The sequence below is a fragment of the Melanostigma gelatinosum genome, assembly GCF_949748355.1.
Source record: "Melanostigma gelatinosum genome assembly, chromosome: 17".
In the NCBI taxonomy this organism is placed as follows: Eukaryota; Metazoa; Chordata; class Actinopteri; order Perciformes; family Zoarcidae; genus Melanostigma; species Melanostigma gelatinosum.
The window spans coordinates 16,709,394-16,729,943 of NC_136650.1; the positions used below are offsets into that span (position 1 = coordinate 16,709,394).

Sequence of the window (20,550 nt, forward strand, 5' to 3'; positions counted from 1 at the left end):
TAACATGAGCAAAACCCACACAGCTCCACACATATACCGGTAGGACATGGCTCTGTGCAAAATCCACATGATCATCACATGCATGTTTGCATGTGATGAATCTATAAGTGGGTTTGTGTTCCTAACAGCTGTCTCCAGATGTCAGTGTTTACCAAAGCAGATGGGTTTGGGTTTGTTCCAGCTCGGCTTGCCGTCTCCCCCGATGACGCAAGTGAGGGTTGGGTCTCCCTCTAGTGTGTAGCCACTGTCGCAGCGGTAGGTGACAGTGGAGCTCAGCTTGAGGTCGGCGCCCACCCGAGTCCCATTGCGCACCAGGCCCGGCTCAAAGCAAGACTCCCTGGGGTTCTCTGTGGAGAGAGGTAACACAGTGGAAAATCAGTGACAGAAGGGAATGTGTGTTGGTATTCAATAAAAAAAATAAATATTTTTTTGCATCAAGCAGCAGCGGTGCTAGAATAGAAATAGTTTTCTGCCTAAGGTTCCTTATATTCTCACACATACATTTCTCGCTTCCTTCCTTTGTGGCTTTCTGTGCTCATTCCCATTTTCCCGCAACCCTGTGCTTTCCTCTTTCAGTAAATAGATCTCACTGACTGCCACTTTTCTCTCGAGCCCTTGACGGTGCCCTTTCATCTGTGGCTGTTCGAGGTGTGTATGGCTGGGGAGACAGACAGGCAGCTGATTGAGAGTGGCACGCTCTGGCCCAAGGTCTGCTGACTGCAAACAACCCCCGCTCACGCCACGCTTCGCTGTGCAGTCAACTAGAGAAGACAATGCACATACGCAAGCGTTCTCTTGCGAACACACAAACACTGAGCCTCAACACACACTCACACACACACACACTGTATGTAACCACATATCAATCACCACTCCTGAGGTCGTAAGAAAGACGTCTCGATCAATCTACCATCACATTGTTCTTAGGTTGAAAATGTGCAGGTGAGAGGAGGCCTGTCAATTTGGCACTCTTCACAACCTTACAGCTAAAATAGTCACAGGAAAAAATGCCCAAAGCAATTTAGTTCAATCTTAAACACAGTTCACTCTTGTCTCACAGCAAACGTCAATATTTGATGACTTGCCACGCACACAAGCACATACAAAGGGGAAGGGAAGTCAAATGTTTTCTTTTATCAGGAAAATTCAACTTACAATTCCGTGCCTCAGAAAAATGATCATCAAAATCTACCAACTGAAATCTAATTTTAATTCGGAAACACTTCAAATGTTTTCGTATTTGTAAAAGGTCAATGTGGATACCAACAAAGACGGCTATTTTCTTTCTTTCTCATGCAAATAGTATTTACAAAAGTTATTTCATTATCCGCCTCAGAATTAATTATTCATGTCAATGACAAATAATTGAATTGGACAAGTTGACGAATCGTCAAATCCTTTTTACTCATTGAGTTCCCTTTTTTAAAGCTTCATTCATCCACAGAAAAATAGTAAACAGAACAAAATAATTTGCAGAGTAATGGTGCTGCTTTTTGTTTGAGTGAGTGTGCGTGCATTAACCCAATGCTGTCCAAAGAAACGGAGCGACATGTAGTGATGATTACATGCATATTTGATTGATGGTCTCTTATGTTCCCGCAAATTTGGACAGCACATCTCAGTCCACATGGTGATTTATTCACACACAAAAAAAATGGCTATTTCCAAATTCTTAATAACAGTGGTACTAATTGGCTGATATTGACACCAAGATAGGCTATATATCATGATTAGTTGGGAGACACCAAATCATTCTATGTAAAATGAATGTGAACCCCAAATGGAATGATCCTTTTGTTTCATAACCACATTTTCCCGCCACTGAGACGATGCGACGGTTGGCTTTGTACTCATATCAGCCTCTTTAGAGTGAATCACTGGACAGTCGACTATTCGGGGTCACCCAAAGAACTGATAATGTGTCAATAATGTGTAACTTCCGTTCGACTTATTTTCTGTTTTTCTTTTCATCCTATCTTTACTGAAGTCTGCCAGTACAGTGGGGCTCAATTTGCAACCGTTTCCTGTTGTTTGCCATCAAGCAAATTCCCTTTGTGCAATTAAATAAGCATATTGCATGCAAAATCAATCTTCTGTGTCCAGTAATTATCACAAAGTCTTTGTCTAAGTGACGTTCTCATGATTTATTGATGATAAAATGTACACATAGCACTTTGGCTAAATGCCGAGTTTCTAAGATGAAAGCTGGGGCCCTGCTGACCAGACAGGAGGCTGCCCTTCATGGCTGAACAGAGTGCTGGGGCCCAGGCATGTGGTCTGTCGTCGGCGGTCTGTCTCCTGGAGCACCTGTTCTAGACAGGTTGAGCCCTTTCATAGTCTGATGTAGACCTGGACCTTCCCTTGCCGCCTCCTCCATTAAACCAGCACACCTGTCAAGAGACAGCGGAGGCGTGATGGATGTAGCAGCAGGCATTAGGTGTGGACCGGCCCTGGACCCAAGCTAGAGTGGTGAGAAGGTCGGTCACCACAATGAAGATGGCCGATTTAAGAAGCTTTATCGCAGGACATTCGTAGGTGTGGGGGGAAATGTGCGAGTGGCATCATCTGTTTTGGACAAATACTCAAAGGAGTTTAAGTGATGTGATGCGAAGTGGAAATGAGCACAGGAGTTAGTGAAGTGATTGGATACGACAGATGCGAGTATCAGAGTACTTGTGTGTGTGTGTGTGTGTGTGTGTGTGTGTGTGTGTGTATCTGTCCATGTCCGTGTCTATGTGTGATATTCAAGTGTGGCTCAGGCATGGCAGGTTTTTGCCCACATATTTCTCGAGAGCATAATCAGACATGGCCAGAAACACGGAAAACAGAAAGCTATAACGATTGCTTGGTAAAGAGGCTGACAGCACCTCGGGCAGATTTTGTAATGCAATTTCCAGTGGCGGGCTCACGAAATACTAGCAGGGCCAACGTGTCAACCTGCTTCCTCACCAACCAGATCCAAATCCACAGCCAAACATGCTTTGTGCCATGTTGTTTGTCTGAAACTGAGGAGGTAATTTATGTATTATTTGGTTATGGTTCATTAGTGTGGAGAATTGGAAGTGGGGAGAGGGAGTTTTTTTTCTGAGCCACACACTGAGTCCATCTGCCCCAACAGATTGGCCATACAATATGACACACTCTATCACACGCTGCAGAAAAGATCGCTGGGAGCGAGTGAAGGGGTAGACTCTGTAACACCGTCTTAACAAAACAACGTGCTTCAATACATTTATGTACACTTCGCAAATGAATCACAGGACGCTGCACTGAATAAACAGGTAGCATTCCCGGAATCACTTGAATTGCTTGTGTAGATCAAATCACACCACGACACGAGCCAAGAGACGGAGAGCTCAGGGTCGATCTGGAATTGGTTAAACGTCTGATATCTTTAAACAGCTCCAATTGAGGCTGGGAGATTTAGGGAGATTCAACACTGTTCTCTCAAGCATAGCCCTTAACGAAGATGCCCATTTTGATTTAGAGTTTGTTCAGCGTCTGCGTATTTGTTAGGAAAAGGCTTTAACACACGGGCACTGAGGCGTTATCCCGTGAGGCTGAAGCACTAGAGCAGAAAACACAGATGTGTTGTCCTTAAACCAACTGGCTGTCTGTCTATGCGATCATTCCCCACCATGGAACAGTACAGAGCACCTTGAGTAAGCAAAACAATTTGTGTCCACTAAACAACATGCTGCTAAGCATAGGCATGAGACAACAAAACGGTGTTTGCTCCAATTCACGAGGAGCGTTTTGTGCAGCTGTAAAGCACTGATCAAAAAGTGCAGAGTAACACAAAGTATTAAAACAATTAAAAGCACACATGCTGTCGGCCTTTCGTCTTCATAATGTGTTCCTCGGCTACCAGAGGAGGTACAGAGATCAATAATGAAGCCAAAGCAGACTATAGCACAAATGGGAGGGTGGTGATGAGGATGCTGCATCCCGCTCTTCAGCTGAAGCAATTTTCACACCACTAATCTCACTCGCTTTGGACTAGACACAAGAGCAAGTTAAAAAGACACAATATGCAAGGTCGATACGCAGCAGAGGGGAAATCCATTCTCACTCTGCCAGAGGAAGAATTTTCGAACATGAATTGTTTAGGGGATGAAGTTTCAAATACTGTTTAAAATTCACTGGTTTGCTCAGAATCTTAAGACGCTGGGAGATAAAAGAACTGAGAATAAAAAACTCCTTCACAAAAATACGCAACATGTGAGTTTCCACTTGCTTGATAGTTTTCTCCAATTAGCCAAACACTCTTTCAAGCTCCTGGAAGCAAAAAAGGTGCTCACCTGTGTACTGAAGAATGAATCCATTGCTGCTGAGGGATGCATCGCTGCGGAAAGCCAAGAAGAGTGTGTTGGAGCTGCTCTCAATGCGATCTGGAACATCTGTGCCATAAAAACTACCCAGTAAAGCGCTGAGGGAGTCCGGTCCATCGTAGATATGTAAGAAGTCATAACTGGGCTCCAAGCTGAACCTGGTTAAAGAAGTGTAAATACAACTTACGTAAGTAGACGTCGCATCATGAGCTTTAGTAAGGCAAAAAGACACTTCACTGGCATCGATTTAAATAAGAAATATAATATCAGGCAACAGGACATAGAATAAACATACATGGACAATCATAGTGTTTGTATTGTGTATTCGTTGTGTGAAATATGTCGGCTACAGACAATTAGTGCGCTACTAAAGCTTACTGGTTGAAGCTAAGAGCGATGACATAGTCCAGTGTGACAGTAACTGTCCAGTCACACTCCCTTCCATGCGGGTATGGTTCAGGATAGTCTGGAGACAGAATCAGCCCACTAGGACCCATCAGGTTCCCACCACATGGTGCTACGGAATGGGAGAAATTGATAAGTAAATGCAGCAGCAAACATAACTCAAACACCAATTTTCTGCTGTTGTACATTCATCCAAAATCTGTTGTCGGAGTAAAATCATTAAAATGCTGTGTCATGAAATTGTTATGACTATAAGTGGTAGATGGCTTCCCAATAGGAAATGGTAGAGACAAACTAAAATTGCTCATTGACTGACCATGATCTCACCTGTGACTGCCCAACCCCTCACCAAAGAACTGATCAAACTAATTAAACTATGCATTCATTAAACAAGGCAGCTATTTACAAGGCCTAAATCGCCATTGTTTATTCACAGTGTTTTGTAGAGCACCAAGCGTGATCATATATTCAAAATAAAGACTGTAAAAGAGTGGAGGTCTGACTGAGAGGTCTGTTTTGCGATTGAGGGACAAGATAATCTGATTTCTCTGTGTGCTGCAGTGACTTCAGGAAACGTCTCGGGAACACAGCTATCGGGTTTGCCACTTAAGATTCACTTAAGGAGTCTGTTAAGTAATCATGTTAGGAATCTGTATTGTCTACCTGTTTTTAGACCAGCAACAGAGGCGATGTGATGGACTGCCTATCAGCTCCCAGAGCTCTGTACATAATCCATAATATCTTCTAAAACCAACAGGATTTCAGGATGATTCAAATGTGTGGTCATGAGTCCTATTTCCAGTCAAAATCTCAGCAGCAGACAGATTGTGTTTGCTGACGCCAGAGAGCAAGGAGTTACAGTCGTCTACCAACTTACAAAGTCGTAGTCCATGCAGCATGACTAGCCATATCTGATGATGGCATGCTGTTTTATTACCTGTGCATGTCGGAGGGTCTGGTTTCCAGAAGAAGCGGCCGTTGATCTCCGTGCAGGTAATCCTGTTGGCTCCCTGCAGAATGTAGCCAGGATCACACTGGAACACCACATGGTCTCCAGGCTCCCTGCTGTCGCCGCCACGGGTCCCATTCGTAGGCATGCCCGGGTCATTGCAGGAGGTTGCAGTGGAGACTGAAGGCGCAAGAGGAGACTTCATGATCAACATGAAAATGATCCTCAATCACAAATTGAAAAAGTGGTGTTATCGTCATAGTTCAGAGGTGAATTATTTCTTCTCTAAACCCAGTTACGACCAAGCCATTCGACCAAAGTGCCACCAATGTTTCTTTCACCTCCCTCCCTCCCTCCCTCCGTCCCTCTTTTATACTCACGAGAGAACTGCAGAGCGAAGCCCTGCTTGCTGGTGAAGAAGTCCGTGGTGAACTGCAGGCTGACGGTGTTGAAGGTGCTGTGGGCGTCCGGGGGCAACATTGAGCCACTGAGCTCCCTCAGTAGGACCCCTCCTTCCTGGGGCCCATCCCAGATCCGAAGCACATCGTGGACCTCCTCCGTGTGGTAAACCAGGAAATGCAGACTGTTGAAGACAAAGACACATTGGAGGCCATGACATTTAATAGATGACATTTAGATGAAACCTCTGATATATAAAGGCTTTAACCCCACACATCCCCTTACAATACAGAGCCAGAAAAAATACTGTGAATTATTTTTTTTCTCAGAGAAATATTTTAGTACGGATGCTTTGACTATTGCCACCTCATATTTATGTTCTATTTTGTTCAAACAGACCTTTTAATAGAAGCCAATTTAAACAGAAGCCCATATCTTGCAGTGTTTCCATTAACAGCTTCATTGTGGATGTGTAAAAATCCTCCATCTTCAAAAACGCTGCCATCAAGATTCAGTTTATTTGTATTATATGGAGGCAAAAATTAAATGCCATTATAAAATGCAGAAAGGTAATTTCACTGTTTCAAAAATGTAAATACGGATGAATCACAGCCGAGGAGGAGGAAACAAAAGGATTTCATCAAACGACTGAGCATTTGTTTGAGAATCAACAAGGTATGAATGTGATTAAAGTAGACAATATAAACAAAGGAAAGACAAAAAGCAGGTAAAGGTCAAGAATAAAGGAGGGAAACAAATCGTGTTTCAAAGTGAACCACAGACGTCAGATCCAGAGCATCCAATGGATGCCAGTCAAGCAGAAACGTCTGCCACAGCATTTAATAGTTTGAGTCCAGGCATGCGGAAGATGATGCTGTCAAAATATCTTCCCTTCACTTTGGCACAGACAGCTGTCAGCCAGCTGGTGGTCCACTGGATGTGAAATGCACTGTGGTTGTGTACTCGTGTTTGTGTGTAAATGCGCCAGCCTCAATGCTGTCGATTTGTAATGATATGTTGCATGGAGCCTTGTAAGTGTACGTGTGTTGACATGCAAGAGACTGGTAGTAATGTTGCCATTCAATATGAAGAACGTGTTTAAAGACAAACAGTATTCTCAGCAGCTCAATCTCACATGCTTACAAGAAATGATGAAAATATTTGTCAGCTCTCGTCAATTCACGGCGTACGATTTATTTTCTCTGAAACACATTGCTCTCTTGCATACCTTCAAAATAAGAGAAAACAATGGCATGTGCCGAGATGAAGGAAAACAATTTGTTTATGACAGGAAAAGAAAACATCTTCTCTTAATGTTGCTTTAAATGCTCTACTGAGATGATGTGTGACATCTTGTCTGCGTGTTGAGATACTTCAATGGTAAATATGAGCTCAACACATTAACATCCTGGTACTGCCGATAAAACTTTAGAAGTTTTAGAAAAGGGCATCCCAACCGAATGAAAATGTATGGTGTTTGTGACTTCAAAATATATTTGAATGATTCAAAGAGTCATTAAAATAATATATATTATGAAAATGATTTCATCATGAAAACTCAATAAAAAACATTTTGCCCCAAAGCAAATCCTGACTCTCCCTCATGTTTCAATAATTTCAGTTTTAATATAAAGCAAACACCGCTTAAAGAGAGCAGTCCGTAGAGCTCTGCTCATTCTACTATTCCGTCGACAAGCTTAAGATGATTATAAATCTATCCTATCCAGTCGTCATTTTCTCAAAAATCTGATTTCAAGTTGAACATGTTGAATGGTCATCTCTGTGCCAGTAAACCAGAGGAAATCGTGGTACTTTCTGAGATGTTCGTATCATCATCCCTTCACATGCACTCAAACACAGATTATGCAGAAGAGAAGCAGCAACCCGCTGATACGTCAGGTTTAGCAACAAGTTCCCACTGCTTCTGCATAATTGGTGCCAGACTCCGATCTCCATCTGATGTGTGAGCAGTAGCCAGAGGCTACTCAACAATGTGCTGTGTGTGTGTGTGTGTGTGTGTGTGTGTGTGGATACTGTCCATAACCCACTTGACAAGTCCTGTTGTAATGCCTGTGAAAGAAGTGCACATAAAACAAACAGATGCATGCAGGTTGCACGAGTATCTATTCACGCAAATTTGCACTGCCGGGTATATTTGAAGGGTCCATAAGCATCCCCGCCTGGTAAACGGATGCAGTGAGAGAGACACGCGTGCATACAGTACAGACATTAACCTCCTTATCGCTGCTAATATTCACTGAAGCATAAGTAATACCCTGTGAGATATGGTAATCATTCAAAGCTGTGAACGAAGCGTTTTCTCTTGTGGCACTGATAATCAAACCCCTAAGTGTTTCGTCTATTCAGAGTTAGAGAAGGCGCCCATTTATTTTGCTTAGGGTGGCTGCAGATTAAAGATCAAAGACATGGGTGTCAACAACTCAGAGGTTTGAATAAAAAGAATAAAAAGATGTGAGTGTGAAAGTGATCCTTCTTTTTGAGAAGAGAAATTGACCCGAAAATGATCCAGTTGAAGACCGCAGTGCTCATTGGCAGCTCTTACCTAACAGGTGCCATACCACAATACTTAGCTGTGCAACCGCTGCGATAAAACCCTGAGGTACTATCATCTTTTTACCTGTGCTCCACCTCCCTTCCCTAGACAGGAGATGCTGAGGCGTTTCACTGGATTTTCCAGCATGATTCAAAGAAAAAGAGCATGTTTTCTAATACATGTACTGGTGTGTGCCTTCCTGCGTGAACTATTATTGTGCATACAGTATGTACAGCATGTGTGAAATATATGTTTATCAGGATGAGACTGAGTAACAGATGGTTCCGTGCGATTTGCATGGGCAATGTCGGAATCACGTGTTGGATCCGTGCTCGTGTGCTGACTGATCTCTTGTGCTAATGCAACCTTCAGGACTGTCAAGACACCGAGCGGCATCATGTTCTCCTTCCAGATTTATGTGTCAAAAAGGAAGATGGAAAGGTGGGTGGAAAGGAAGACATACGTTGAAGGAAAGCAGAAGGTGAGGGAGGGAACAAAAACACACCAATGTTAATCATTGCCTGGCTGCTGGAAGAAGAGGATGATGGCAGGAGGATAAGAGGCTGATGGAGAGCAGAGGAAGCTCTGAAGGATGGAGGGATTTCTGCTGAGCGGTCGGATGGAAAGGATGGACGTGGGCTGCATGTTAGGATAATTGGTTCCTTTTATACAAGATCTAAATAGCCTATCTCTCCTTGTCACTATCTGAGAGTGAAGGCTGGGGGGGGGGGGCGGGATAAGGAGATAGTGAAAAAGAGAAGATGGCGAGCGGATAAGAGTGATGCAGGACGGCGGCAAGAACATAACTTTCTTTGTGGCCATTTATCTTGCTTTGTAAGTGTGCTTTGTGATGCAGACCCTGCCGTCACAGCTGTAGAGTGTGTGCACAGGTTCGCACTTGTTAAATGCAAACAAAATGCTTCACAGTTCGTCATCCGAAGTTGTTTATTTCAGAGGAACAAGGAGAGAAATGTTATCTTCCGGTGGGGAAAGTCCATTTAAAGACAACTTTGCATGCTTGGGAGGTGAGGCTGAGTGGTTGGGTGTGGGCAGGGTGCATTAGGGATGAATAAAACTACACGTTGACAGAAGTGGAATTACTGCCTCACCAAGGAATAGGAAATGTGTGTGCGGTTAATGTTTTGTGGAATCAAAGAAAGGCATGTTTTGAAGTTCACGGCTAAGGGCTCTCCTTTACACTTGTCCCCTTCTTAACGGGATAAAGTCGCTCAATCAAGTGTCAGAGGAATTGCCGCGAGGAGATGAGATCGGGAAGAGAGGGATGGAAACGATTTCTCAGGTCTCTTTTGATTCTGCCGAAATCATTTTGTATTCATATGAGGGAAACAGAGAGAGAGAGAGAAATATAGAATGCCGAGACGCTCACACACCAACACAAAATAGTCTCGCTGCAATCACGAGTCCTGTGGGGAGTCGCATTGACAACAGTCACAAAAGCACCGTACAGTTACATAACCCCCGGAGTACACCATTTTTTACAGGAGTGGAGCTCTCAAATTAAAGGGAATATCTATTCATAAATGCTGAATAACACATTTAAGATGAACGCTTATGGCTTCATTGTTCAGTGTACCATGTGGCCTAGATCCCTCCTTTGATCTCTGTAGCAGTAACCATTGAACGATCCATCGGAGAAGTGGCTCATTGCCTCCCTTATCAACTCTAGTCCTTCTATTTTGTTATAATCTATGTATGTCTGTTTTCCACTCTCTCCCACCATCTATTCTATCTTCCGTCAATAACTCTTGACAAACCAGTCCGTAGGCTTTTTTCTCCGTCCGGTCCGATTCATGTGCTACCTTCAGCTGCACTATTTGACATACCATGTATCCCTGGGCTAATGCACAGCACATTCTTCTCAATAATGAATTGCGTGGGTAGGATCAAAGGCATGCATATGGAGCATACCTTGCAGAGGAAAGCCAGAAACCCAGAGGTAGCAAAGGTATACTAATGAACCTAAACCAGCAATCATGAGGGACCTAGGAGTGTCAGATGTGTAATATATGGGGCGACATGCACACACAAACAGATCCACAAAGATAACTCTACGATGTTATAGAAATGACATGGCACAGTGAACAAACAAGTTTACAGTGCAGTCTGAAAGTATCAAGACATGTTTTTCATCGTTTCGAAATAATTCTAGAACATTGGACTTGAAAAACAAAACCGGATCAAACTGAGGCTAAAAACTTCTGCTGATGTTTGTGGACACATATCAAAAATGATCACTTTGATGTAAGTTTATCTTGAATTTTGAATTATTTCCTGTCCCTGTAGTTTTGTTTATAAAATGCATATAAAAAGTGCTGGGAGGATTCATAAATGTCGGATTATGATGATGATGATCATCGAGGAAAAGTGAATCCAATTCATGAGAAGAGAAATATTATAGCCCCCTCACTTAAAACATATATTATGTTGTCTGCCTACCCATATAATCACCAATCCATCTACATACATACACCATTGTTCAAATGTTTTGAATCATCTTCCAGTAAAGCTTGATTTGTTACATTCAGACGACTCTTTTTTTAAATTGTCTTTCATGCTTTTAAGTCGTTGAAAGTCCTCTTTACAAATATATATATATATTATTTTTTTTAAAGGGTTTTTAAATAAAGTCATGTTTTGTAGATGGATAACTCGTCGCTGTTAAATATTTATACCACACTGACAATTGAAAGAGCAGGAAGAACAAAAAAAGATCCCTCTTAGCAACAGTTGAATAAGAATAGAAGGAATCATCAGTCGTCGGTAAAATAAATTGGAAGCTTAGCATCAAAACGTGTGCAGATTTAAAAAGGAAGAAGTTCCTGTTTCAGTGTCATGTGCACAATAATGCCTGTAAAGAGATGGTGTGTTGCTGTAGCACAGCTATTCTTCACACTTCACAATAGAAATGGAGAAGGTTAGTTTAGGCTTAGCACTATTCAAACTGGATCAATAAATATCAGACGGACTACGGTCTGACAAATCACAGTTAAAACATATTTATTCTCACAACTGCATAGACTACAGAGGGGCCCAAAGAAAAACAGGACCCAAAATATTTAGAGCCCAAATGCACCGTTGTGTCCAACAGTATTCTCCCGTCATATGAATACAAACTGAGCGAGGGTGCTCGCATGAAGAGTCAACGGAGAAAATAGAGCCGGTTGGAAACCACATTGCTGTAGGTGGAGGAAGTTGAATCATGTAGCTGATTATTCCCAAAGCTTCATTACATGGTAAAGAAAGTGTCCCCATCACAGTGTGGCTGATAAGCAAACTGTGTGTCCCCAGGTAATGATCACAGGTTGCCCCTCTTTGGGGTGTACCATTCACGGCACAACCCCCAAGGAATCAATCAATCAATACATAACAAGAACAAGATATGGTGCTGGAGAATAACCCAAGTTTAAATTGTCTGAAAAGGGTATCAACGAAAAAACCTTGAGTCAAAACTGTTCACCTCCCAGGATTTGTTCTTACTTAAATGTAATCAATTTCAGGAAAGTAAAGCACATAACACATAACACTTGACTTTCTTGAGGCTCTGAGGTGGCATTTCCCCTCACCCAGTAGTAACTCAACTATTGGCCAATAGCGGCGCACTGAAGATTGATTCCACAGCAGTCTGTGAAAGTGATGAATACCACTGCAAAAAGGGGGGGGGGGGCTAAATTGGAAGTATATTGAAAGGTGGTCGATTGAAAGAAAGCCTGAAAAGAACAATGTAATCAGAAAACTAGAAGGCACAAACAGACCTAATCGTGCTTCCAGGGGCGGCCTCAATGGTCCACATGCAGTGCAGGTTGTGTTCGTATGGAGCTGGATAGCCGGGAGACAGTATGCGCCCGGAAGGCTCATCCTTGATGCTGCCGCCACACTCCGCTAAAAAGACAGAGACAGAGAGAGAGAGAGAGAGAGAGAGAGAGAGATTAAAGAGGCGAGCAATGACTCGGAATCAAATAAAATAAAGTGCAAAATAAGTACAAGCTCATCAATGTTCTGGAAGTCAAATTATCAAAAGGTTTCAGCAAGGTTAACATAATTAACATGCCAGAAACCGGATCGTCCCACTTCCAGTAAGTACATCACTTCAGTGTCCTCTCATTATTATTAATTATTGACATAGCAGTCATATGCTAAACTGTGATGTGCTTCATCACACGGCCTGCAATTTAAATGATAGGAGGGAGAGCAGCCAGCTCGATATACTCCATGTGTATCTCCTTGGCTCAGCCAAAGCAATCCACCGTCTCAGCCAATGACCTCATCCCGTTGCCTTTGGAAGTTGATGGACTTGTTGACTGAACATTGAACACATTAAGTTCAGAGTAACTTTTTAAGAAGACGTTTTCACTGATATGGCAAAGAATTGAATATATCTTCAAGGATAAATCAGAAAATATATTTAGTGTACAGAAGGAATACACAGTTGCCATTATGGACGTATCGCTGATGTCAGCATCTACTGGTCAAGAATCATTTGTTCATCAGAGGAACGTCATTGAGCATGCCTGCAGGTGTGTTTGTAGGAGTAGTAGAAGTAGTAGTAGACAACATGCTGGTTCTAGTACAGTAACACGGTTCAATCAGGCCCCCTTAGGTACACAACATACACCAAACATAAACTCAGTCTCTCAATATATTGACAACAACAACAGAAACACATATTTATGAAATTACAAAGCAGAGGCCAAAACATTTAGTTAAGAACAGTGTGAAGGATGTTTTATTTTCAGCTTTGAATAATGAACTGCCATCAGAAATACTGACTGAGAAGCAATTTTAGGCCCCCCTTCAATTAATTGTAACCTGTTACTCGATTTAAAAAGGCAAATGAAAAAAGAAAAGTGTTGTTGTTGAGATATGAGGCAATTTAAACGGACAAAGAAAGGGTCAAATGTTCTTTTTCTTCCTTCCACTGACAGGAGAATAGCTTCTTCAAACAGGTAAAAACGAAGGTCAAGGAATCATACTGCTGATGAAGATGATCATGATGATTGTTGTGAAATCCATCTGTGAGAAAAAGACCCAGTACTGAAATACAGAAGAATTGGCAGACACTCACAACCAGAGACAGAATAGTAAGAAGGACGTAACCAACTAATAACACAGCACACACACACACACACACACACACACACACACACACACACACACACACACACACACACACACACACACACACACACACACACACACACACACACACACACACACACACACACACACACACACACACACACACACACACACAAAAGAAACACGCCATCAGACAGGGACGGACTTTGGTTTCTCCGTACACATCAGGCAGTAACATTTTGTTACCTTCCATTTGACAAACATGCCTTTCCTAATAAACCCTTCCTTTGTTTCTCTCCTTGTCGCCCTCCTCCATTCTCTCCATCTCCCTCCATCTCCCTCATGCATGAAACATTTAAACAGCAATAATCACCAGAGCTGGCCTCTGATCATTTTTGCTGTCAAAGCACAAACCCACGAAACAATACACACCACGTGAAACAGAGTTTATTATGCATGGTTGCAACGAAAAACAAAAAAAAGATTTGAAAGATTTGATTGTCATTTTTGCTTTCACTATCTTTGGAAAGAGAGGAAAAATGCAAAACAATGAAAGCGTGAACGTATTCATCTTTAAACAATTGCTGATGTGTCTCTCTTCAAGCTGTTTCCCTCTGTTGTGCTTTTGTTGTTGAAAGAATCTTGCTGTTTCACGGAGACAAGAGAGAGGAGGGTGATCTATCACGGCACGACAAATCCATCTCTTTCTTCTCGCCTTATGACCTAAGAAACTACTGCTCAGTGCTGCCATGGCACTGCAACTCCTCTCAGCTACCCTACCCCTTCAATCTATGTCTCCACAAACACCTTTCTAAAATCAACACATGTTCTGCCTCTCCCTCTCTCCAAGACATATTGTGGAAAGTAATGTTTATATATGACACTAAAACATCTAGGTGACAATCAAATCAAGCAGACACATGCACTGCATCGTAATAACAATAATTTACTTCAGCAACACGTGTCAGTGAGACATTAATATGTAGACATGACGCTACATGTAATTTGATATGCACTGTAATATTAAGTGTCAATAAAATGTAACCTTGTTTTCAAACTCTGTGTCCACCCCAGAGCTGCTCAGTTATTCTGTATTGCAACTTTCCTCTTCTGTGACTTTCAGGATATGAACTCTCTCGACTGTTTTCAACTCAATTTCATTTTCCTCCCCTCCTCCTTCTGGCTACATTCGTCAGTTTGGGTTGAAATGGGAGCCGAGCAATATTATTCTAATCACCTTGGCTGATGTCAAAGAACACCACCCTGCCTGTTTTCCTTACCGAGCTGCTGGCTGGATTCTGAGAGACCGTGTCAAAATGTCACCCAGGAGAAGATCCCCAACAACTATTTTTGGGTTTTTTTACCAAGTCACCATGAGGCAGTATGTCTGTGAATGTATGCCACTTTGATAGCTTTGAATATAACGCCTAGCATGCTTGTGGCAGGTGTCGACAACAGACAGGTGAACTGTAGGTGAACTCTCGACAGGAGAAAATGATCTCCGTGAAGTTGATTTCGAAAGTCTTAAGTCTCAGACAACGAGGGGTTAAATGTCTGCCCATGTGCTCCGGTGTGCTGTTGATGCGGGGGAGAATCTTATTTTGGTCAAAATAAATAATACGTGTTTGCAATCATGATGCAATATGAATATAAGGAGCTGAAGAGAGCGATGAGATAATGCACTGAATAAGCAACCAAATGGATGTCTCAAAATAGCAGCGCTAAAACAAACCACACAACGTTTTCCTAAACCTGCTCTGTCATATTCACGTCATTATTAGGATGAAGAACTCGGTCCGGCATTTTAGTTCACCAGAATAAAACTAAAACGAGTAAGGATTAATGTGTCAAACAGTAAGGCAGCACCTGATAAATACTCTAACATAATGTAATACAACGCTGTTCTACGCACCTTTAGCTGAATTTAACATCATGTAACACACTGTGATGTAAGGCAGGACAGCAGAAAATAGCTTAACGTTACGTAGCACGAGGTAAACTCACATAAGGTCGCCAACGTAACCAGTAGTACCCAAGTACATTTATTCATGTGCTGCAACTAAAAATATTTTCATTTCTTTATACTTCTACTTCAATACATTTCTGTGTCAGCCTTAGCTACGAGTTAGATTGCATATTTAGACTTTTCATGAATTTGATCAGTTGTTTTAAATTAAAAAACTAATCTTTTTCTTGTTATATAATGTAAGTGTAATAATATAACAGTCAAAAAGTGATGGTTCTGCATTATACCTCATTTTAATTTCTAAAATGATTTTGCTGATCCTACTGCTGTACTTATTACTTTCCAATCTTGTACCGGGATATGTTGTACATTGTGGTGTAAATACGTTTACTTCAATCAAGGATCTGAGAGCTTCCTGCGTCACACACAGCACGATGTAACAAAGTTAGGAAATATAATGCAATGAGCAAGAAGACATCAGCAGACCCCAAAACTATATTGGCAAATACACAAATATTTCTGCCAGCAGCACGGACACAGTCGATCTCGAACCCATTCAACGAGCATCTGACTCACCGAGACAGAGTGGGAGGGGGCTGTTCCATGCCCTCCTTTCCCCCCTCAGGCAGGTGAGCACCTCAGGGCCTTTTAGGGTGTAGCCTGGGTCACAGATATACGACACACTGCTTCCTGCAAAATGACCCTTGTCCTCCCGCTTGTAGCCAAACTGGGGAACACCTGGATCCTCACACTTCACCAGCTCAAAACCTTGGAGAGAGAGAGCGAGAGCGAGAGAGAGAGCGAGAGCGAGAGCGAGAGCGAGAGAGAGAGAGAGAACGGTGAGGAAGGACAGCACAATTAGTGGGATGGTATTGAAGAAGAAAGCATGAATGTGGCAACAGTGAGGGGTTGGAACAGGACATATAATCAAACTAACTAAACTTAAATGTAAATATTAAATGCAAAAAAAGGTGGGTGTTTGTGTGTTACTCACTAATGAAGTGCAGTTCAAAGCCTTTACTGGTGTTGTCCGCATTGCTGATAAACTCCAGCCACATGGAGCTGGAGGTGGAGTTCAAGATGGTCTCTAGCAGCTCGCTGCCGGTAAACACCCCCAGCAGACGAGCCGTATTACTGTTGCCATCAAAGACCTGGAAGGGAAGGAGGGAGAGTGGGAGGACGGGTCTGCATTAAAATGATAAGTTCGGCACACACAGCTACGCTAACAAGGCTGCGATTTACCCCCCCCCCCCCCCCCCAAACCCCCCTCACTTTGAGCAGGTCATCCTCCTCGAGTCTGAAGTCCCGTGCCCGTAGCTGGATGCCTTTGCCGGGCTGCGTCTGGATGGAGTAGATGCACTCGTGGTTGTTGCCGTAGTAACCGGGGTAGTTGGGCGAGAGCAGCACCCCTTGCATGCCAGTCACGGATGAGCCGCATTCAGCTGGAGAAAAAGAGAGGGAGCAGAGAGACGGACAGAGAGAGGAGGGGAGAGGGGTGGGTGGTGTTGGAGAGAGCAGAGGACATGTCAATCGCTATATGCTTGAAACTCACAGTGTATTCATTCATGCTGTCATGCAGAGGGAGGCGGGAGACGGGGATGGGAGAGGGAATACGGTCAGTGACTATACCTGAATGTTGAGTGGCACATCATCATAATCACAATACAATCTGAATATGATTGCTGGTAATTTCAGCTCTATTCGAAAATTGCTTTGCGTTTGAATCACTTCAGGAAGAGAGTGAAACTAGAAAGGCAAAGTTTTCTATGGAAAAATAGCTGCAACAGTTGAAATGACCACAAACGTATCTGGAATATTAGCTTGTGCAGGTGAGGTAAGATGAGGTGACAGACAAAGTATAAAGAGAAGTGTTAAACTTCTAAAATAAGGCTGAATATTATGGTCAGAAGTGTGACAAATAAGTAAATGTTTCATCACTGTCAACCTTTAATTATGTGGATTCATCGAGAGGAAATATGAAAGACAGAGCAAAAGAGAAAATGTGAATACACTGAAATTGCTTGACCTACTCATAACACATGCCCAAACAGTCACAGCAAACATTCATATCTGACAGATTTTGTGCGAGTAAAGGAAATAAATGTGACTTCACCAAATTGCATTGACTAAACTGTAATTAATTGTTGCCAAAAGAGCGTCAAAATCAAATGACTCACTTACTTTAGAGACAAAACAATAGGCAAGTGGTATAAATACCCCCTGCAAATAATTACAGCTGTTCACAATTGCTGTCCCATATGCAGTTTCTGTTTCACAGTGCATGGATATGCAGAAAGGAGCCATGCTAAGGACAATCACAAACAGATCAGTCATTGTCACGGTCTGTGCTTTGCCTATCATTAGGCCCCATTAGGCTACAATTTGTTTCCATATTAACACTGTAATCCAACTCTTAAGGTTTGGTGCATCATATAATCAACATACTGACCTAAATCTGTCCAGATGTACTCATGTTTCCCAGGCATTAGCGACGAGCAACATCAACAATTAACATATTTCAGCTCGTTAATGTCACCCTCATTACAGCTGCTGCTCCATGTAATTTGGACAAAGACAAAAAGTCTGTTTCTGGGAAGCCATCCAATGAAGAGACATAACGTGGGCGGATGGAGGGATGACAATGAGGAGAATTGAAAGGGAAATAGCTCGTCTTCCAACGTGACTGACAGTTTTGGAAGTGGATGGGTGGGTTTATGCGAAAGGGCTCGTGAGGTTACATGGTATTTGTGAGGGGGATAGAAGGGGAGTGACAAAAGCCAAAATAAAGCATGTGACCACCTACCAACACACCTTGGCAGAGGGGAGCTCCACACCCGCCTCCTGCCCCCCAAGCAAATCACACTCGCCGGACCCTCCAGTCGGTATCCCGGGAAACAGGAGAAGATGAGGGCGTCACCCACCCCGTATTGCAGGCCCTTTCTGGCACTGTATGGTGGGATTCCAGGATCATCACATGGCTCCAAGTCATACTCTGGAAGAATACAAAGAAACGGTGTAAAGGTACCGTCTCCACAGATCTATCCGTCCATAGAGATACCAGGTACACTGGGATGTCTGTGAGATGCTGTGAGAGCAAAAGGAGGTGAAATGATGCTCTCAGTGGGTAGAGGCCCATCTGTGCTGTATCCTAATTGATCATTTAAAATGAATCAATTCTCTGGATGTTAACCATTTTATAATTCACTCTCGAGTGGCTGCAATTACATATTTCTAGGACGCATACTGAGATACGTTTTTGCTTCTTGTTCATGATGGGCTCCTCTTAAATAAGCATACCTGTCTGTGTAGAAACATACCCTTGTATTTAAAAGGTGAAGGCCGGTCTCTGCTCCGTGCTCAGAAGCCTGAAACGTCCGATCTCAAAGTGAAACTCAAATGGGTTATGGCTCGAAAAGACATGTCTTTTGTTTGTATTGCTCATGAGAGTTCATGCGTTTGTGTAATCCTGTAGTTCTACACTTGTGGGGAGGTTGCGTTCGCAGTTCTGTGCGACATGTTTACATGCTAATTTGAGTGCAGTGTGTAAACTTCTTTCGATTAAAGTTCCAGTAATGCAATGAAGTCATGAATCAAGTTCAAAGTTAGGCTTAAAATGAAAACAACATTTTGTTTTGATTTCGGTGGTCCTATAGAGGCGTCAGTATCACACCGAGACTGTTTCATATCCAGGAAGAAGTGAAAAACCTAAATACAACATGACAAGACAACAGTAACAGTTTCTCTCAGCAGCGAAGGGCATCCCACCGACCTAGGAATCCCGATCAATTCCCAGTTTTTTTTTTCTTTTCTCGAGTCACCCCGATTACAACTAGAACAAGACGGATCCTTTGTCGCTAAAACGCCTTCAGTGCTTAACCTCATGGCATCAGCCCCGTCTAAACAAATTGTCTCAATACGGTGATCAGCACTTGTTTCAGCTTTCCCTCCTCTCGTCTCTGAACATTTGGAATAGCCAAATCCACTCTTACCAGAGAAAGTGATGTTGAATCCCTCGTAGGAAACAGAGAAGTCGGAGAGAAAGCGGATCTGAGCCGTGTAGTTTCCAAACAGGCCTGCACTGAGAGTCAGAGGCAGTGTGGAGCCCATCAGCCTCCACAGGGGCTGAGAGAAGCTGCCATTCTCCGTCACCAACAAATGGTCGTGAGGGCTCTCAAGGTGGAAGGTGTGGAAGGTGAATTGGACACCTGAATAAAAGAGGAAGACAATATTTAATATTATATTTCCATTCATGACCTTTACATGAGTAAATTAGAATTAAATACTTGGTGTTCTCATTATCCTATATGTCCAAATAATGAACTCCTGCAAGTTGGATTTCAAAAAACTAAAGACAACTAAATATTATGTTCACATCAAATAGGCTGAAGTCAACAAAATGTTCTCAGTTTCATAATGCATAGAGCATCAATTCCCTGTCTTCCCTCTATTCTACTTATCAAACACATCACACATCCAGGCATAGAGAGCATCTGCGAATAAGGCTACATGACTGGAGCACCGTCCCTTGGCGCTGCAGCCCTAGGCCAGCCTCTCAGCGCGTCTTACTAGAGACAGCATGTTCGGCAAAAGATAAAAAGGCCACTCAGTAGGGGGACATGACATTGTAAGGGAAATTGAATTTGACTGCTGCATGTGTTTACACAGAATCTCTCTGCTAACCTTTGCCATGGGAGGTCTCGATTATCCATGTGCAGTTCAGGTTGTGAGGGTAGAAGTCTGGGAAGCCGGGTGACAGGATGGTGCCAAAGTTGCCTTGGATATAACCTCCACACAATGCTGACGACACAGGGGCGAATGGGTACAGCGGGCGATGGACGATGGAGAGAAA

At 42.8% G+C, this 20,550-nt stretch overlaps 1 protein-coding gene across 2 annotated transcripts in view; it reads right to left on the reverse strand.

Annotated features, from left to right (window-relative positions):
* The window catches only part of csmd2 (CUB and Sushi multiple domains 2), a gene marked incomplete at both ends in the record, with an annotated part of 212,096 nt that overhangs the window by 54,359 nt on the left and 137,187 nt on the right, over positions 1-20,550 (reverse strand). For both annotated transcript variants that reach the window (XM_079287579.1, XM_079287580.1), the window contains 12 exons: positions 153-347; positions 4,302-4,489; positions 4,710-4,848; positions 5,674-5,865; positions 6,066-6,268; positions 12,412-12,538; positions 16,278-16,469; positions 16,696-16,852; positions 16,974-17,143; positions 18,505-18,693; positions 19,691-19,906; positions 20,382-20,498. In XM_079287579.1, the coding sequence (XP_079143705.1) occupies positions 153-347; positions 4,302-4,489; positions 4,710-4,848; positions 5,674-5,865; positions 6,066-6,268; positions 12,412-12,538; positions 16,278-16,469; positions 16,696-16,852; positions 16,974-17,143; positions 18,505-18,693; positions 19,691-19,906; positions 20,382-20,498 (2,085 nt within the window). The remainder of the gene's footprint in view (positions 1-152; positions 348-4,301; positions 4,490-4,709; positions 4,849-5,673; positions 5,866-6,065; positions 6,269-12,411; positions 12,539-16,277; positions 16,470-16,695; positions 16,853-16,973; positions 17,144-18,504; positions 18,694-19,690; positions 19,907-20,381; positions 20,499-20,550) is intronic.